At 40.8% G+C, this 17,385-nt stretch overlaps 1 protein-coding gene across 10 annotated transcripts in view; it reads right to left on the minus strand.

The window, feature by feature from the left end:
• The window catches only part of CSGALNACT1 (chondroitin sulfate N-acetylgalactosaminyltransferase 1), a 400,361-nt gene that overhangs the window by 40,030 nt on the left and 342,946 nt on the right, over window positions 1–17,385 (minus strand). For all 10 annotated transcript variants that reach the window (XM_027865511.1, XM_027865507.1, XM_027865514.1 and 7 more), the window contains one exon: window positions 7,998–8,099. In XM_027865511.1, coding sequence (XP_027721312.1) covers window positions 7,998–8,099 — 102 coding nt within the window. The remainder of the gene's footprint in view (window positions 1–7,997; window positions 8,100–17,385) is intronic.

Here is a 17,385-nt window from a genome sequence, read left to right on the forward strand (position 1 = left end):
TTAGAGATGAGGAAACTGAGGCAAACAGGGTAAAGTGACTTGCCCAGGGTCACATAGCTAGTAAGTGTCTAATTTCAGATTTGAACTCAGGAAGAGGAGTCTTCCTTCAGACTTAATACTCTACCCATTACACCATCCAGCTACTCAACCATATAAATAGTGTATAAAAAATATTTGCAAATGGCCTGACTCATTTGAATAACCTTCTTGACAGAGAGGTGGAAGGACTCAGCACAGATTGAGAAAATAATTTTTTGGACACAGCCAATATCATAATTTGTTTTGTTTGACTGTATGTATTTATAACAGATTTTTGTCTTTCTTGCCTTCTCAGTTGTGGTTGTGCTTTGTCATTTGTTCTCCAAGAGGACCATGACATCAGGAAGATGCCATAACTTGCAAGTGAATTGGATTTAAGTGAGGGAGGGCTGTGCAAAGTCACCAGCCTCACCTTCTCCTCCACAGCCATCTGGGTCCAGTGGCTAGATATAGATCAGGACAATTGGAAATGGCACAGGATGCAGTGGAAGACCCTGGCCTTCTCAGTTGGGGGAAGGGAGAAGGGGAGAGAAGGTGTATTGTCGATCTTTTTTAAAAGATTTTTTTTCAAAAGAAAATAAGGCTGTATTTTTCTCACCCAAGTTCATGGACCCCCTGAAATCCATCCACAGTTCTACACAAGCCCCAGAAGGAGAACTCCTGCTCTACAGCTCCATAGCTACTTTTAGAGAATTAGGTAAAGGGGATGTAGGAGGGAGAGGAGGTAGATCTCCATTAAAATAAAATGAGTTTAAATTTTAAAAAAAAGAAGACTAACATTACCTTCCATTTAGACAGCATTTGACTATTTACAAAGCACTTTCCTGAATAGCTTATGCTCATCCTTTCCCCTGACCCTCTCTGGAGAGGCTCTGTGGAATTATGTAGGAGATTTGGGAGAAAAGATTTGGGAAAGGTTAATAAAGAAGGGTAGGTTCTTAGCCACTCCTCTCACTGCAAATCTGACCCAGTGGTTAGGGAAGCTGAGCTCCTGTCTACTCTCTTCATTTCCAAGAAGTGAAGGAACACGGGCTGCACTGAATTTCGAGTACACTGTGTTAAAGGGTGATTTAATTCATATTTATTACAGTGTCTGAGAGGTGATAAGGACCTTAGAGAAGACCTAGTTCTACACCTAGCCTGACTGATGACTCAATGCCCTCCAGGATGGTCCAACAGGTGGCTATTCAGCTCCTTCTGAAAAAGTCCAATGAACTCCCCACTATTGCTAGATAGCTCATTACTGAGAAGTTCTTTCTGATTCAGGAGTCAAAAATCTAATTCTCAGTGGGTTCCATCCATTGCTCCTACTTCCTCCCCCTGGGGTAAAGCAGAACAACTCCGATCCCAATTAGATCTGATGACTCTAAGACTTGAAAGATTTTATGTCTCTGAGATTCTCCTCAGCCTCCTCACCAGGCTAAAACCTCAGTTCCTCCAGGTGACCCTCGTATGGTGTGTTTTCGAGCTCTTCCTTACAATTCTGGTTGCTTTTCTCCAAATAACAATGACAATGGTAACAGTAATAATAACTAGCGTTTATATGTTGCTTTAAAATTTGCAAAGTGCTTTACAAATATCATCTCATTTTATCCTCAAACAATGCTAGGCCATTGGTGCTGTTATTATCCCTATTTTACAAATGAGAAAATCTAGGCAGGCTGAAGATGACTTGACCAGGGTCACACAGGTAAGTCTGAGGCCAGATTTGAACTCAGGTCTTCCTGACTCCAGACCTGGCACTCTCCAGTTTGTCAACTAGAACTTTACATTATTCAAGTTGATCTTCCCCAAAGAGAAAGAAGGCCACATTTAGCTTTAAATGTGATTTACACATTTTATGGCACTTTAAAGTTTGCAAAGCATTTTACAAAGAGTATCTCATTTGATCCTAAAAAACAAAACAAAACAACACCCTGTGAGGTGGAGGTAATAGCATCTCATTTTACAACTAAGGAAACTGAGGCATACAGAAGTTAAGTGACTTGCCCAGGGTCACATAGCATATAAGCATCTGAGGCAGGAGATGAACACTAGTCTTCCTTATTGCAAAAACAGCACTCTATCCACCCTGCTGTCTCTGATTAATGTATCTATCTTCAGTATTTATACCTGTAGGCTTTTGTGGATCTGGCATTGCAAGTACATCACTTGCTAGAATGCATGTTATGGCTCCAGGTAGTATAACAGAATAAGCCTTGGACCTAGAAGACCTAGGTTTCATTAGTTTATCAGCTGTGTGACCATGGACAAGTCATTTCACTTCTCTAGGCCTCAGTTTGCTCATCTGTAAAATGGACAGACCAACACTTTTGCTATTTGTCTTACAGGAATTATTATGAGGAAAGTGCTTTATAAATCTCAAAGCACTACAGAAATGTGAGCTGGAATTTCATTAAACAATCTGCATTAAACAAATTCAAGATCAGTGACAGAGCTTGGAACCTTACCGAGCTAAGAAAGAAAAAAATGGAGGAGGGAAGAAGGAAAGGGAAAACAGAAGGGAAGAAAAAAGAGACAGAAAAAGATAAAGGACAAAGGTAAAAAGTCAGAAAGACAGAAGGAAAGAAAGAAGGAAACGAAGGAAGGAAGGAAGAAAGGAAGGAAGGAAGGAAGGAAGGAAGGAAGAAAAAGAAGGAGGAAGGGAGCCCTGCCCTCAAGGAGTTTACATTCAAATAGGGGAAGGCAATACACACACACATACACACAAACACATATGTGTGTGTGTATATGTATGTATATGGGAGATATAGCCAGTAAGAACAGAAAAGTCAGAGGGAATGATGACTGGGGCCATAGTGCAAATAGTGAGTAGGCCAATTAGGTTGGCCTAATTGACATGTCCTTTCCTAGAATGATTGTGTTAATTAGATTACTGTTCTCAGAGCTAGAATTGGAAAACTTGTGGGGGAGAGGACGAGGCAAAGAGTATACCCAAGGTGGCATATGGCATATAATTTTTACCTAAATACCTTTATGGAGAACTCATACCACTAGGGGAGAAAGTTGTTGAGTCTTCCTATGAAGTGAAAGCAGTGATTTCTTCTTCATTTTCTCCCTGCTAACTTGCATGGCCCTCCCCACCCACAACAAATCCTATGCTCTAGGTTGGCCCTTGGTAGCAGTTTCATGCTGGAGACAAAGGCAAGATAGAACTAAGACAATCCGATATGAAAGAAAAAATGAAATCATGAGCAAAGTGTGTGATTTAAATAAATACAGCTGATGTATGTGAGGTTTATCTGCAATTAGTCCATAGAACATTATATTAATTATAACGTTTTTCCTACTAGGTTAGCCAAAAGGCCATCCCAAATATTTCAGAGCATTAGAAACCACTTATGATCATAAGATTTTTAGAGTTGGAAGAGATTTTACCAGTCACCTAGCTCAACACTAACATTAAACAGATGAAGAAACTGAGGTTCAGAGATGGTAAAAATGCATACAGGTGCCCATAGTAGCCAAACAAAACAAAGGTAGTATATTGCATAGCTGAGATTTGAACCCAAATCTTCTGGCTCCCAATCTAGTGATCACCACATTAGGCTGCTTCCTTCAAATGCAGTGCCCTGGACTCTGGAAGTGTCCATCTTGTTTTTCTAAGGAAAAAGGTGGCCACCAGCTAATGAATTGTGCTATGAAATGCTAAGCAGCATCACAGAGGAAGGAGAGCCAGCAGCACAGAAAGAGCAAAGAAAGGAAGTGAGGTAAATGAAGAGACCGATGGTCACCAGCCTAACAACTCAGAGAGCAGGGAACAAAAATCAATGAGGCACACACAGACCTTTTATGCTTCATTGATTTTTGCTACTCATTGTTTCTCTTTGGTGGCTATGTTTATATCCTCATTCTACTTTCTGCTACTAGGCACGTCTGAGAATCAGCACAGCCAAACACATATGACGACTCATCCTCTACAAGCCTTAGGGCCTGCTGTGGAAATGGGGCAGTTGCCCAAGATTTGTCTGCTAGCTCTGTTGCAATTTGCCCTTGTCTAGAAGCAAGCCTGACAAACAGTGATACCTACAGAATTCCCTTTGGAGAGAGTTTTTAATGGACTGGACAAAAGCACTCGGCTAGGAGTCAGGAGACCTGATTTTGAGTTTGATGTTATAAGCAGTGTGATAGGGTGGCCAAAGTACTAATGGTACACTGAGTTGCATTAAGAGAGGTACAGAATTACGAGATGACGTCCTTGTCATACCTCATTTAGAGGACTGTGTTTAGTTCTGGGCTCCACAGTTTAAGAGAAAAGTGACCAAGACAGAGCTTTGATCTACTGTTAGGGAATGTGATATGGATGATGATCCAGAAAAGAAATGGAGAAGTAAAAGTCAGACAGGTATGAGAAGAACACAAAGAGGGTTAAAGTACAAAGCAGTCAACAACATCAGAAGTCTAGAAGGATGAGGATTGAGAAAAGGTCATTAGATTTGACAACTAAGAGAACACTGGTAACTAAAGAGAGCTATTTCAGTTGAGTAATGATGTTAGGCACCACACTGCAAAGAACAGCATGAGTTTACCAAGTGTTTTGCTAAAAATCTAGAAAGACTGTAACCACAGCATACCCTTGATCTACCAGTCTAACTTTTTTTTTTGAGGGCAGGGGCGGACAGAGGACAGGGGCGAGGAGAAAAGTAGTTACAAACTTGTTCCGTAAAATGGTGGTCATGATTCCAGAGGACTGATGATAAAACATGTGACCTATCTACTCACTGAGAGGTGATGGACTCAAGGTGCATATATTTATAGACATGGGCAATGTGGGGCTTAGTTTTGTTTGATCGTGCATATTTATTATAAGAGTTTTCTTTTTCTTTCTTCCTTACCTGTATAAGGAGGGGAATAGTGAGAGGGTCATTTCCCCTCCTCCTAGAAACAAAAAAAGAAAGAAAAAGAAAAGAAGAAAAATATCATTGAAACATTTTTTTAAAAAAAATGTATGGAATAAAAAAATGGAGTGTGAGAAGGAAAACAAATAGGACAGCTTTGAAAGTTCTATGCGGAATTTATTATATGCTTAAAAGGAAAAGCAATCTGATCATAACAGAGACTCACAGTTTCATGAAAAATCCTCTTTTGTCTTCTATCTTATATACAGAAATGCTCATTTTGCTTGGTTTTTGTTTAAGTTCAGAATAAAAAATAAAATATTTTGCCAGGAATTTAAGTCAGGCTACCTTGCGGAATGAGACATTTGTCCTCCTTCAGTTCCATGGCATTTCCCCCCTTTTTCTACAGTTTTTCAAATATTACTGATAGTTGTTCAGCAATCACAGTTAGTATTTCTGTTACTTCAGATTTAGCTTATCTATGTGTCTTGAACTCATCACAGACATTTATAGGCCCTTACTAGGCTATGGATGTCACAGGATTTAGAGGCCCAGGGGATAGAGAGCAGCATTTAGAGTCAAGAAGATCTGAAATCAAATATGTGACCGTGGGCAAGTCACTTAACCCATCTGAATCTCAGTTTTCTCCTGTGTAAAATGGGGTTAAATAATAGCATCTACCTTACAGGATTATTGTGCAGACCAACCAAAGCACTCTGGTTCTCAGAAAGCATTTTGTAAACCTTAAAATGTTATTTCTATAAGTGTTAGCTGTCATTATTTAGAGCTAGAGGGAAACTTTAGAGATTATTAATCCAACCCTCTCCATTTAGGGATGAGGGAACTGAAGCCTGAGAGAAGTGAAGAACTTGTGAAAGGTCACCCCGTTAAAACTAGAAGAGCCAAGATTTGAATACAGGTCTTTGGAAATCCAATCTAACACTCTTTCTGCTATACCAGCTACTTCAAACTCTGCCTCTTCCACATCACCCTAACACAAGGCTAAATGTACTTATAGAGGCAGGTAGGGGGTTCAATGGATAGAATGTTGGACCTGGAGTCAGGAAGACCTGAGTTCAAATGCAGCCTCAGACAATTCCTAGATGTGTGACCCTGTACAAGACACTTCACCTCCGCCTCCATCTGTCTCAGTTTCCTCATCTGTAAAATGAGGATAAAAATAGCACCTACCTCCCAGGGTTGTTGTGAGGATCACATGAAATAACAGTTGTGCAACAGATTACAAACCTTAAATCATTCTATAAATTGTTGTTTGGTCGTTTTCAGTAGTGTTCAGCTCTCTGACCCAATTTAGAGTTATCTTGGCAAAGATACTGCAGTGGTTTGCCATTTCCTTTTCCAGTTCATTGTACAGATGAAGAAACTGAAGCAAACAGGGTTAAGTGACTTGCCCAAGGTCACACAGCTAGTAAGTGTCTGAGGCCCAATTTGGACTTAGAAAGTCTTCCTGACTCCAGGGCTGGTACCCTATTTACTACACCACCTAGCTACCATATAATTGTTATTATTATTATATAACTATTATTGTTAATGGATATGTTATTATTATATAATTGTTACTGCTAATTATTATTCCCAAGAGCCATGGGGAAAACTACTAAAGCAATGTTCCCTATCATTTAATTAGACCCTTCAAAGTCCTTTGGGTCTCATCTAGGGTAGAGGACAGCTAAAGGCAGCTAGGTGGTACAGTGGAGTTGCCCTGGAGTCAGGAAGACCTGAGTTTAAATCTAGCCTCAGATATTTATTAGTTGTGTGACCCTAGACGCGTTCCTTAACCTCCATCTGTCGTGGTTACCTCAACTGTAAGATGGGGGTAACGGCAAGGCCTACCTCCCAAGGTTGTTGTAAGGATCAAATGAAATATTATTTATATAGTACCTGGCACGGAGTAGGTGCTTAATAAATACCTCCTTCCTTCCAGGACCAGTTTCACTTAGTATACTCACTATACCTCAGTGATTTAAAATTCCTTAGAGACAATATAATACAATGGAAAGAGCTCTGACTGTGGACTTGGGGGATCTGTGTTCAAAACCTGTTTTAGCTACTTAGCTTATTACCTGCATGACATTGAGTAGATCATTCAGTGTTTATCTATAAAATGAGAGGGTTGGACTAGCTGGTCTCTGCAGTTCTTTCCAGCTCAGATCTATGATCCTAAGACAGCTAAAACTCATGAAGTACTGTTATTTATTACATAACATACTAGGCAGTTTGGTAGTACAGTGAATAGAGAGTCTGGAATCAGGAACACCTGAGTTCCAATATAGCCTCAGACACTTCCTAGCTGAGTGACCCTGGACAAATCACTTCACCCTGTTTGCCTCAGTTTCCTCACCAGTAAAATGAGCTAGAGAAGAAAATGGCAAACCACTCCAGTACCTTTGCCAACAAATCCCCAAAAGGGGTCACGAAGAGTCAGACATAAATAAATAACAACAACATAACAACCCCTTTATTCAAGTTCCTTTTTTTCTGATGGCTGATCTGTCAGCTACTACATAAAACCATGACAATCCATGACAAGCCCTTGTTTAAAAGCTTTCCATCCTGCTCAGTAGATTTCAGTTGGGATCCTCAGCTGACCCTCTTTGATTTCTCTTTTGTCTCTCGAAATGCATAATGAGTGAACATCAAGGGACTGCATCCCTTTGCTAAGAGGAGGGAGATGTGACTGGGTGCGTCCCTGTTCACTTCGCTAGCTGTGACTGAGACAGAACTAATTACAGAGCTATGTTCTTTCTAATTCCCACTCTGCACATGCAAACCTCTAAAATCTTTAGTGCTAAAAAGAATGATTATATTCAGCCATGTAGAAGCCCAAAGAAACCTAAGCTTCCCAACCCAGCTGCTCCAGGGAGCTGATCACATCCATCAAATGTGTCAACTCAACACAATTAGGACTGGTGTCAGGCAGGGTGATCTCAGGGGGAAGAGTGAGACAGAATCCTCCCTCCTTTCCCTTCCCTCCTCCCCTTAAGCTGCCAACCAGGCTAAATCACACCCCTCCCCACACTGGGAAGGAAAGTCAAATCACACTCTAGTTTCTCCCCACAGCCTATAGTTTGGAGACTATGGTTCTCAAGCAATACTCACTTGGAAGTGTTCTCCAGTATTCCTTTGACTTCACTCATTTGTTCCTTCCCAAAGTAAACCACAGTGAGGTGAACTCTTCCATCTTGTTGGATGCACATCTCCCTGCAAGACCAAACACAAGTCAGCCCCACAGAAGACTGAAGTCCTCTTTCCAGGGCAGTCAGTCAATCAGAAATTATTGAACTCCCACTATGTGCTAAGACTAGGCAAAAAGATAATCCCTGCCTTCAAGGAGTTCACAATCTAATGGTGAAGACAACATGCAAATAAATGGATACAGAGAAGTCATCTACAGGATACGTATAAAATAATCATCTGAAGGAAGGCACTAGAATTAAGGGAACTGGGAAAGGCTTCCTGAAGAAGTGAAGCTTAGCTGAGAATTAGAGGAAGCCAGGACTCAGCAGGAAGCAATGCCAAGCATTTTGTTTTCCTGAGGAGCCAAAGGGACTTAGCATTACAATGTATACCTCAGAGGAAGCAAACAGGGTCTCAGATGTAGCAAGTGGTATGTCATGCCACCATTAACATCAGAGTAGAACCTTATGAATTTAGTAAATATAAAAAATAAACATGTATGGGACCTTGGGTCAGATTCTCTAGGACTTCCAATACTTTTTTTTTCACTTTTATCTATTGAATTGATTGATTTTATATAATATTTTTATTTTCCCCCAATTATATGGTAAAACAGTTTTTAAGCATTTTTTTAAAAAAAGTTTCGAGTTCCAAATTTTATCCCTTTCTCCTTACCTTCCCTACTCCTCCCTGAGACGGTAAGCAATTCAATATAGTTTAAACATGTGCAATCATGTAAAACATTTCCATATTAGTCATGTTGTATAAAAAAGGAAGGAAGGAAGAAAGGAAGGAAGGAAGGAAGGAAAGAAAGAAGAGACAAATAGCATCCTTCAGTCTGTATTCAGACAGTATCAGTTCTTTCTCTGGAGGTGGATAGCATGCTTCATCATGAGTCCTTAGGGATTGTCTTGATGAGAATAGCTAAGTCATTCACAGTTCTTCATCATACAATGTTGCTGTTACTATGTACAATGTTCTCCTGATTGTGCTCACTTCACTCTGCATCAGTTCATGTAAGTCTTCTCAGGTTTTTCTACGATCATCCTGCTGACCTTGTCACTTCTAATAGCACTACAGTATTCCATCATAATCATATACCACAGCTTGTTTAGCCATTGCTCAATTGATGGGCATCCCTTCAATTTTCAATTCTTAGCCACCACAAAAAGAGCTGCTATAAATATTTTTGTCCTCCAATTCTTTATAGAGGCAACAGAATGTAATGGAAGGTACCCAGATACTTTTAACTCTACCCCACCCAAAGTCCTTCACATATAGAGATTTACAAACCTCAAAGCGTATAAAATGTCAGCTATTTTGCAACTATTATCTCATTCTATTCTCTCCTCAAGCCATTTAAAATAATTTTGTATTAACTTATTTTACTTTTTTATGTCTGCTATCTTTTTTAAGCTCCTCAACAACCTATTTATACGTAGATGCTTTAAGTTTTATTCTCACTTTAAAGATGGGGAAACTAAGGCTGAGGGAATTTAAGTGAATTGACCAAGGTCACTCAGCTGGGAAGTATGGGGAGGGGGGGAAGGATTCAAATCTGGATCTTCCAGGTTCCAAGTTCCATGCCCTATTCCAGTGCTACCCCTTCATTTTTTCCCCCACAACTCTATGAAGGAGGGAAGTTTTAACCTTCATTTTATAGAGAAGGAAACTGAGGGAAGGAGATTATGCAGCTTGCCTGAGTTAGTGGAGCAGCCAAACTAGAATCTCAGACTCCTGATGCCTTTTATGTACAAAACATGGAAGACTGGTTGGGTAACTTCAATGAGCTGTTCCTCTACCCTACAGGCTGAAGTGTTTGCTTTTATTTTCATCAATTCAGACTCATGACATTTCAGGGGTGGCTTGGTGCCAGTGACCTAAGAATACTGTCTCAGAGAGGAACAGTGACTGTTCCCTTGCACTCTTCTCCCAGTAGAGTCCGACCCAGGTGAAAGCGTGAAGCTTAAGTTTGTCCCATTTCCTCAACTGGCAACTCTTTCCTCCTCATCCAGCACCCCTGCCATATAGTGAGTGACTTGTCGTACAGGCCTCCTACCCCAAAGAAGAACCCCCTGGGTGCCTCCTTCTTCCCTCCCTTCAATGTCCCAAGCTTTCAATTGTTCTGGCCCTCCTCCAACCCAATCAAACTTTGCTCTCAGATAACTTATTCCTTGGCAATGCTGCTAACTGGTAGACTGTAGCTGCAAAATTGGACAAAAGAATCTGTTCCAGTAATGCATAATATCAGACACCTGTCAGGTAATGCATCTCTGGGCAGAATCCTTCTGGAGACAACCCCTTCATCCCAAAGAAAGGATTACTGGTAGGAAATGCTGATCAGTCAAGGGATGTGTTATTCTTCATTATCATTATTCCAGTCAGCAAACACTTGATGGTAGTGAGAGGAGAGGCATCATGAAAATGAGGTCTATGCAAGCCCACTGAAGGATCTGGTAGGATGTGGAAAGGGGGGAAGGAGGGGACCGAGATAAAAACCAAGTGCCAAGACATAGAGATGAGAATGCAGAAGGAGTTTTCAGAGGATGGCACATAGACAGTCTAGAAGGAACCCAGGGATAATGATAGTGTCTGTAGGGAGTAGAATGGGGACAGCGGAGGGAATTATTCTCCTGAAAAGGCCCTTCAAAACTTGAGAGCTCATAGCTGCAGATCCTGCTCCCTAAATCTTTACCTACTGACAATACAATTTCCTTTAGATAAAAGGACCCTTTGATGAACTTGCCAGGTAATGTTTTAACTTCCTTTGCTGGGTCAGAAAAGAACACACATACAAAGAGAAGTGCAGGGGGAACTGGGCTTTTAAATTACATCTGCCAGCAGGAAAAAAATCCATCCCCAGAACTAGGGGAGGGTCCCCTACTGTGACTAAATAATAGGAATCTCACTTTTTCGGCAATGTCTTTGCTATGTTTCATGCTGACTTTTTTAATCTTTTCGAAGCATTTCCCAATTTCAGGAAATAAGCTACTGAGACTCTTCGATTCCTTTACTGTCCCCTGACAGGATGTGGGTTCCCCAAAAGATACTTCTGAAGTAGGAATAACTATAAGGTTCATTTATAGGAGGAGTTCTGGGTAGACCATGACTATGGTTAGTTATAGCTGTGTTGCCTAAAATTAAAATGTCATTGGAAATGTTCTGTTATAAGGGATGGGATGACTCTCTCAAAGAACAAGGGGAAATTTAGTGATGTAAGAGCAAAAGACATCAATAAAAATTCATTTATTAAAAAATATCATCAGGCTGTCTTCAAAAGACATTAGAAAAGGTTCCTACTTACAGCTCTCACTGGGCTCCATTTTACTTTGAAAGGTAGGGGACAGTGCAGGTAAAACTAAGGAAGGGAAATCTAGGGCTTCTTGTAACTGCAAAAAGTGCCATCCATCCCCAAACCATTAACTACTCTTCCTGGAGATTGGTAGCTAGGATTCCTCTAGGAGTCATTTGGTACAATTTCCTCTAGTGTCATTTCTGTACAATAATCACACACTCACTTAATTCTAGCATCACTTTGACACAGTGTCAGAACAGGGAGGGACCTCAGAGTGTATCAAGTCCAACCTGTAATCGACTAGGAATCCCCCCATAACATCCCCAACAAGAGGCTACCCTAATAAAAGGGAAATCATCACTTCCCTAAGAAATTCGATTTTTGTAAGCCTCTCATTTATTATTCTCCATCTCTACCCATTATTTCATTGGAGGTAAAGAATTCCTTGGTGAAAAAACTCTTTCCACAAATGTGGGTGTTCAAATGTTCTGAAACTCTGAGTCTTCAAGATTTGCCCGGGGGCACTGAGAGTTGATGGGCTTTGTCCAGTATCACAGAGCCAGTTTCTGTCAGAGGTCAGATTTGAACCCCGGTATTCCTGACTCAGAAGAAATAGGTACTCTGCCCACTGTAGGAAGGTCCTCCCCCAACACACACACTTGTGAGGTGAAAACTCTCACTGCACTTTATACTTGCTGACTTTCATTTTGTCCTTGAAAGGCAAGCAAATCATGCATAATCCAGGTGACGATAACGATTTGAAGACAGCCATCGGGCCTTCTTCATCTTCTAGCTAAATATGCTCAAGCCCATCAACCAGTTTTCATATGACATTGTTCCAAGTCCCCTTATCATCCCGGTCATATACACCATATGTGCTCTAGGCTGTCAATATCCTTCCCTAAAATACGGCATCCAGACACCGTATTCCAAATGTTGTCTGTCCAAGGGAAAGGAGAGTCATCACCACCCCCATTCTATACATTATGTTTTTATTAATGGGGGAGGAAAGGGATGGGAATGAGTATTTATTAAGTACCTACTAACTGCCAGGCACTGTGCTAAGTGCTTTACAAATATTATCTCATTTGATCCTCACAATAACCCTCCAAAGCTATTACTACCCCCACTTTACAGTTGAGGATACTGAGGCAAATAGAGGTTAAGTGACTTGTCCAAGGTCACAACGTGTAAGCTTTTGAGGCCACATTTGAACTCAGGTCTTCCCAACTGCAGGCCCTACACTCTTTCTACTGTACCACCTAGTGGTCAATCATATTGTCACCTGAAAGTCTTAAAACCCCAGCTCATTTGACTGCCATCACACTGCTGACTCCTCTTCAACCAGCCATTTACCCTGCTCCTCCCACCCCCACCTCTTGCCATCTGCCCTGTCACTGACTGCACCCTTCTCCAATCTGGACCTCCAGTCCATGCCTACAGTCCTTTTGGGGGAGGGGATCCACTTAGCTCTGCAGCTCCAATCCTGGGTCTTACCTGTCCTGAGTGGTATCTGAGTGCAAACTTACCCACCCCATCCCATTTAGCCAGCCACAGATCAATCCATGCCTCATATGCCATCTGCCATTAACTCTGGGCATCTTGTCATCTGCTTACTACAGCAAGAGTCCTCTGTCTGCTCCCCCTCCCCAGCTTTCCACCTCTTCATCTGGGAACGGGGATCAAATCAACACTACTATCTACCAGGAACTTCCTTCCTGAGCTCCCACTTCCTACAATGTGTTCTATCTCTCCCATTAGAATGGAAGCTCCTTGAGGGCAGGGACTGTCTAACCATTTCTGTCATCATAATCCCCAGCACTTAGCACATTGTCTGGAGCATAGTAAGTACTTAATCAATGCCTTTTCTTTCATTTTCTCATATTAAGCTTTTATCAAAGCAAACTGAAAATCCTGAGTCTTTTTTCATGTGATTCTAAACTCCAGTTTCCTAAATGCCTTTTGTTTGCAAGGTATATTTAATTTTTATATAAATAATTCATTTATTTTTAGTTTTCAACATTCACTTCCATAAGATTTTGAGTTTTAAATTTTCTTCCCCTCCTTCTCCTCTCCCCACCCCCCAAGATGGCATGCAATCTGATATAAGCTCTACTTATACATTCATATTAAGCATTCTAAATGCCTTTTTAGGAAGTTTTTCACATTCCCATTTGTGCTTCTCATCTGCTAGACAAACTTTACTTAGTCTCTTTTCCATCATAACCCCTAAAGAACAGTATATCTGCGTTAACAAAACTACCTTGACTTTTGGAACATATTTTTTTCCTCTAACAAATGACATTTTTCTTCCCCTCAGTTCAAGGCAGAGAGATAATTAAAATGTGTATCTGGTTAGAAAACAAGCAAATATATTTATATTTTTCTTCCCAAGAGTCCAAAAGCATTTCATGGTAACTGAGCTCTGTTATTAATCTACAGCAGTCTTCACATCCTTACTGTCCTCCACCACCACCCCAAGAGTTAAATTACCATCACAGAATCATCTAAGGTTGGAACTGGAAGTGAGCTTGGAATCATCTCCAATAAAATAATCCTCAACTCCCTCATGTTACAAAGGAGGAAACTGAGGCCCAGAGAAAGGAAAAATCCTCTAGGAGGTCACATATGGTGGCAGACTGGACTGGAACCCAGGTTTCTTGAATCTGTTCAATTCAACTAGAAGAGGTAAGGGAAAAATCAGGTACATCTAGGATGTCTTGGGAAAGGTGAAAGGCATCATGATGAAGAATTTCCTTCTGAGGCTAAAGATTTAAGTCCATAAGAGACCAGTGACCTAGAAGGGACTCTGAGAAATAAACATAACAATTTGAAATTCCTTTTCCTCTATCACCATCTAATGATAGCAAACAATAGGAAGTACACAGAATGTCCAATGTTTGACATAGCACTATTCTAATATTGCTTTGTTTAGAAATGAAGAAATAGATCCAAGGGAACCAGTTTAAGTTCCTAAGTCATCTGGGCACGAAATCCAAGTTTCTCGAAGCCCAGTCTAGCCTTCTTCCTATTCCCTAAGCCGTTCATCTTGGCAGGATGGAAAGTCAATGTAATCATGTAACTTAAATAACTACCAAGTCCCTTATCTTCTGAGACAGCATTTACAGCATTAGAATCACTCTGCTCCAAATAAGAATATTTGAGAGCAGTCTTCCTAAAACTAATTTCCATCTAAAAAAATGCATCTGCTGGATGTACAGAAGTAGAAACAATGTACCAGCCCACCAAGTGGGGTACGACTAAACAAAGTACTGGAATACATCATGAAACAAAAATATAATTGAATATAATATCAGGTCTTAATAAAAGAGGACTATGAAGAACTGATAGAAATATGGTAAGACTTACATAAACTGCTGCTGAGTGAAGTAAGCAGCACCAAAAAAACCCAATAAACACATTAACTACAACATCAATGAAAAGAACAAAAAAAAAAAATCAATAACTGGGCCATGTGTAATTATAATTACCAATTACCGTCTTTGAAGATGTGGTGACTACTTATGGGTGTGGAAAACTGCATATATCATCAGACATGCTCAGTGTGTTGGTTGGTTAAATTGAACTCCCTGAGGGCATGGGCTGTTGTATTTTTGTCTTCTTATCTCTAACACCTAGCACAGTGCCAGACATGTAATAGATGCTTAATAAATGCTTGATGATTAATTGATTGGAGGAATGGCTTGCTAGGTTGAGAAGAAAATATTCAGAAATAAAGATGGTGAGAAACAAAAGGTATCAATAGAAAAAAGACAAAAAGTTTTTTAAAGTTCACCTACTCAACAAGAAGGCTGAAAAGCAGGGTAGGGGATGGCTTAAGAACTTTCTAGTTTTTGTTTTGTTTTGTTTTGTTTTTGTGAGGCATACAATTTTCAAATGAAAGATTTCTCTTTGTTTTGTACAAAGATATGATGCATACCCCAGGAGGAACGAGAGAGGAGTCAGGAGGGGAAATGAGAGAAGCTGAATAATCAAAAGGGGTTGGGAAAAGAACCTCTACATGATGGTGTCTGCTTACCTCCAACTAGATAGGGTAAAGGAAAAATCAGGCACAGCTAGAATACCCTGGAAAGATGAAAGGCATCATAACAAAGAATTTCCCTCTGAGGCTAAAGATCACGGTTAAGTCCCTAAGAGACCAGTGATTCTGAAAGGGACTCAGAGAAATACATGTTTTAACATTCTGAAGTTCTTTTCTTCTTTCACCACCTAATGATAAGATACAACAGGAAGTAAACAGCTGGTCTAGGGACCAGGGAAGTGGAGGCTGGCAGATCTCTTGAGATTGGGAATCCTGAGTTACAGTGGCTATATCATTTCAGTGTCTGCATTAAGGTCAGCAGGAATATCCCGGGGGATGGGGTACACTGAGTTGCCTAAGAAGAGGTGAATCCCACCCCCCCAGTTGCAAATGGAGCATGCCACAGTGCTGATCAGTAGTGGGAGAGGACTCACAAGTGGTCCCTTAATTCCAGACTGGGCAAGATAGGCATATTTTAACTCTTAGATTGATTAAACACTAATGTTTTTAAATTGTCTTCACAAGACCTGTTTTGCATCCTTTTAATCACTGTTGCTTTTCTCCAACCTCACTTTGTATTTCTCCGTATCCTCTCATTGTCCACATCCATCTCATCCTTATTTAGAAAATAAACCTAAAATCTGTCTCCAAGCAGGTGATACATAACAAAATAACCAAAAAGGAAGGGTGAGATTGACTTCGGGAGTGAAATGTCTTGAGGAACAATTGAAGAAACAGCAGAAAAATAACCCAGAGCAGCACCAAGTTAGAATGGGGTTTTGGATCAATGTGATACAGAGAAAAGAGAAAATAAACACCTTACCTAAGAGGGAAGGGCTCTTGGGGAGAGGGGAAACCAAGAGGCATGGAATCACAGAGGCAAATGATTAATCCTATCACAGCTTGCTAAGGGGAAAGCCCTCAGGATGGTATCTCCTTGGCTGGGAAATTTACTTGGTCCAAGCAGTGACCAGCAACGGAAACATGGGGCATTGAAAATGGCAAAGGAAGCAGCCAAAGAGAATGAAGGCAAGAGGAAACCAACCCAATGGAGTAACTGACAAGGGCTGGGGAGTTTTGTGTTCTGGGGAGGTGGTCCCAGTGACTGAGGATGACTACAAAAGCAGAAAACTGTTCTAGAGACAGGCGCCATCATTTGTCATCTACACCACGTATTTGGTGTTTTGTACACACTTCCTGGCACAATTGATTACTTCTCTATGCATATACCCTCCATTTTCCCAGTCTGATTAGCAGCAACTTTAGGAAATCTTGTCTTGAATTTAAGAAATGTTTCAGTACAGACACTGCTATACTTTACCCTGGTCAAACCCCAGCTGGGCATCACATTGAGTTCTGGTTGTCACATTTCAGATCTGGCATTGATTAAATTGGACTGTGTCCCAAGGAAGGCAATCAGGATAGTAAAGGGGCTTGACTCCATACCATGGGAGGGTATAGTCAAAGAAAGTGGGGATGTTTAGCTCAGAGAAGGGAAGACTTGAATAGGGAGAATGATAGCCTTTTCCCAAGAACTGGAAGGGAAATCACCTGGAAGAAGAATTAGGTTTGTTCAGTGCAGCTCCCAGAACTTGGAGCAGTGGATAGAAGGCAGAAAGAAGCCATTTTAGGCTTGATGTAATAAAAATCCCTTGTGACAATCACCGCTATCTAAGAGAGTGAAAAGCTGCCACAGTCAGACCCATTGTAACTTGACTCTGAAACAGTGATGTCATTCTGGTCCTCTGAGAACGAAGGCCAACTACCACACAGGGGGCCCTCTGACAGATATGAGGCAGAGGGGACTCTCATTTGGGAACCACTGGGGCTAGACAGGCTCCAAGGTCCCTTCCAACCTCAGTTGAGAGACTGATTCAACACAAATGCTTTAACATTTTCTAAAACCTGCTTTGCATCTCCTTAATCACTGTTGCTTTTCTCCAGCTTCACTTTATGTTTCTCTACTTTCTCTC

This window comes from Vombatus ursinus, unplaced genomic scaffold (assembly GCF_900497805.2).
Source record: "Vombatus ursinus unplaced genomic scaffold, bare-nosed wombat genome assembly UNPS02014778.1, whole genome shotgun sequence".
In the NCBI taxonomy this organism is placed as follows: domain Eukaryota; kingdom Metazoa; phylum Chordata; class Mammalia; order Diprotodontia; family Vombatidae; genus Vombatus; species Vombatus ursinus.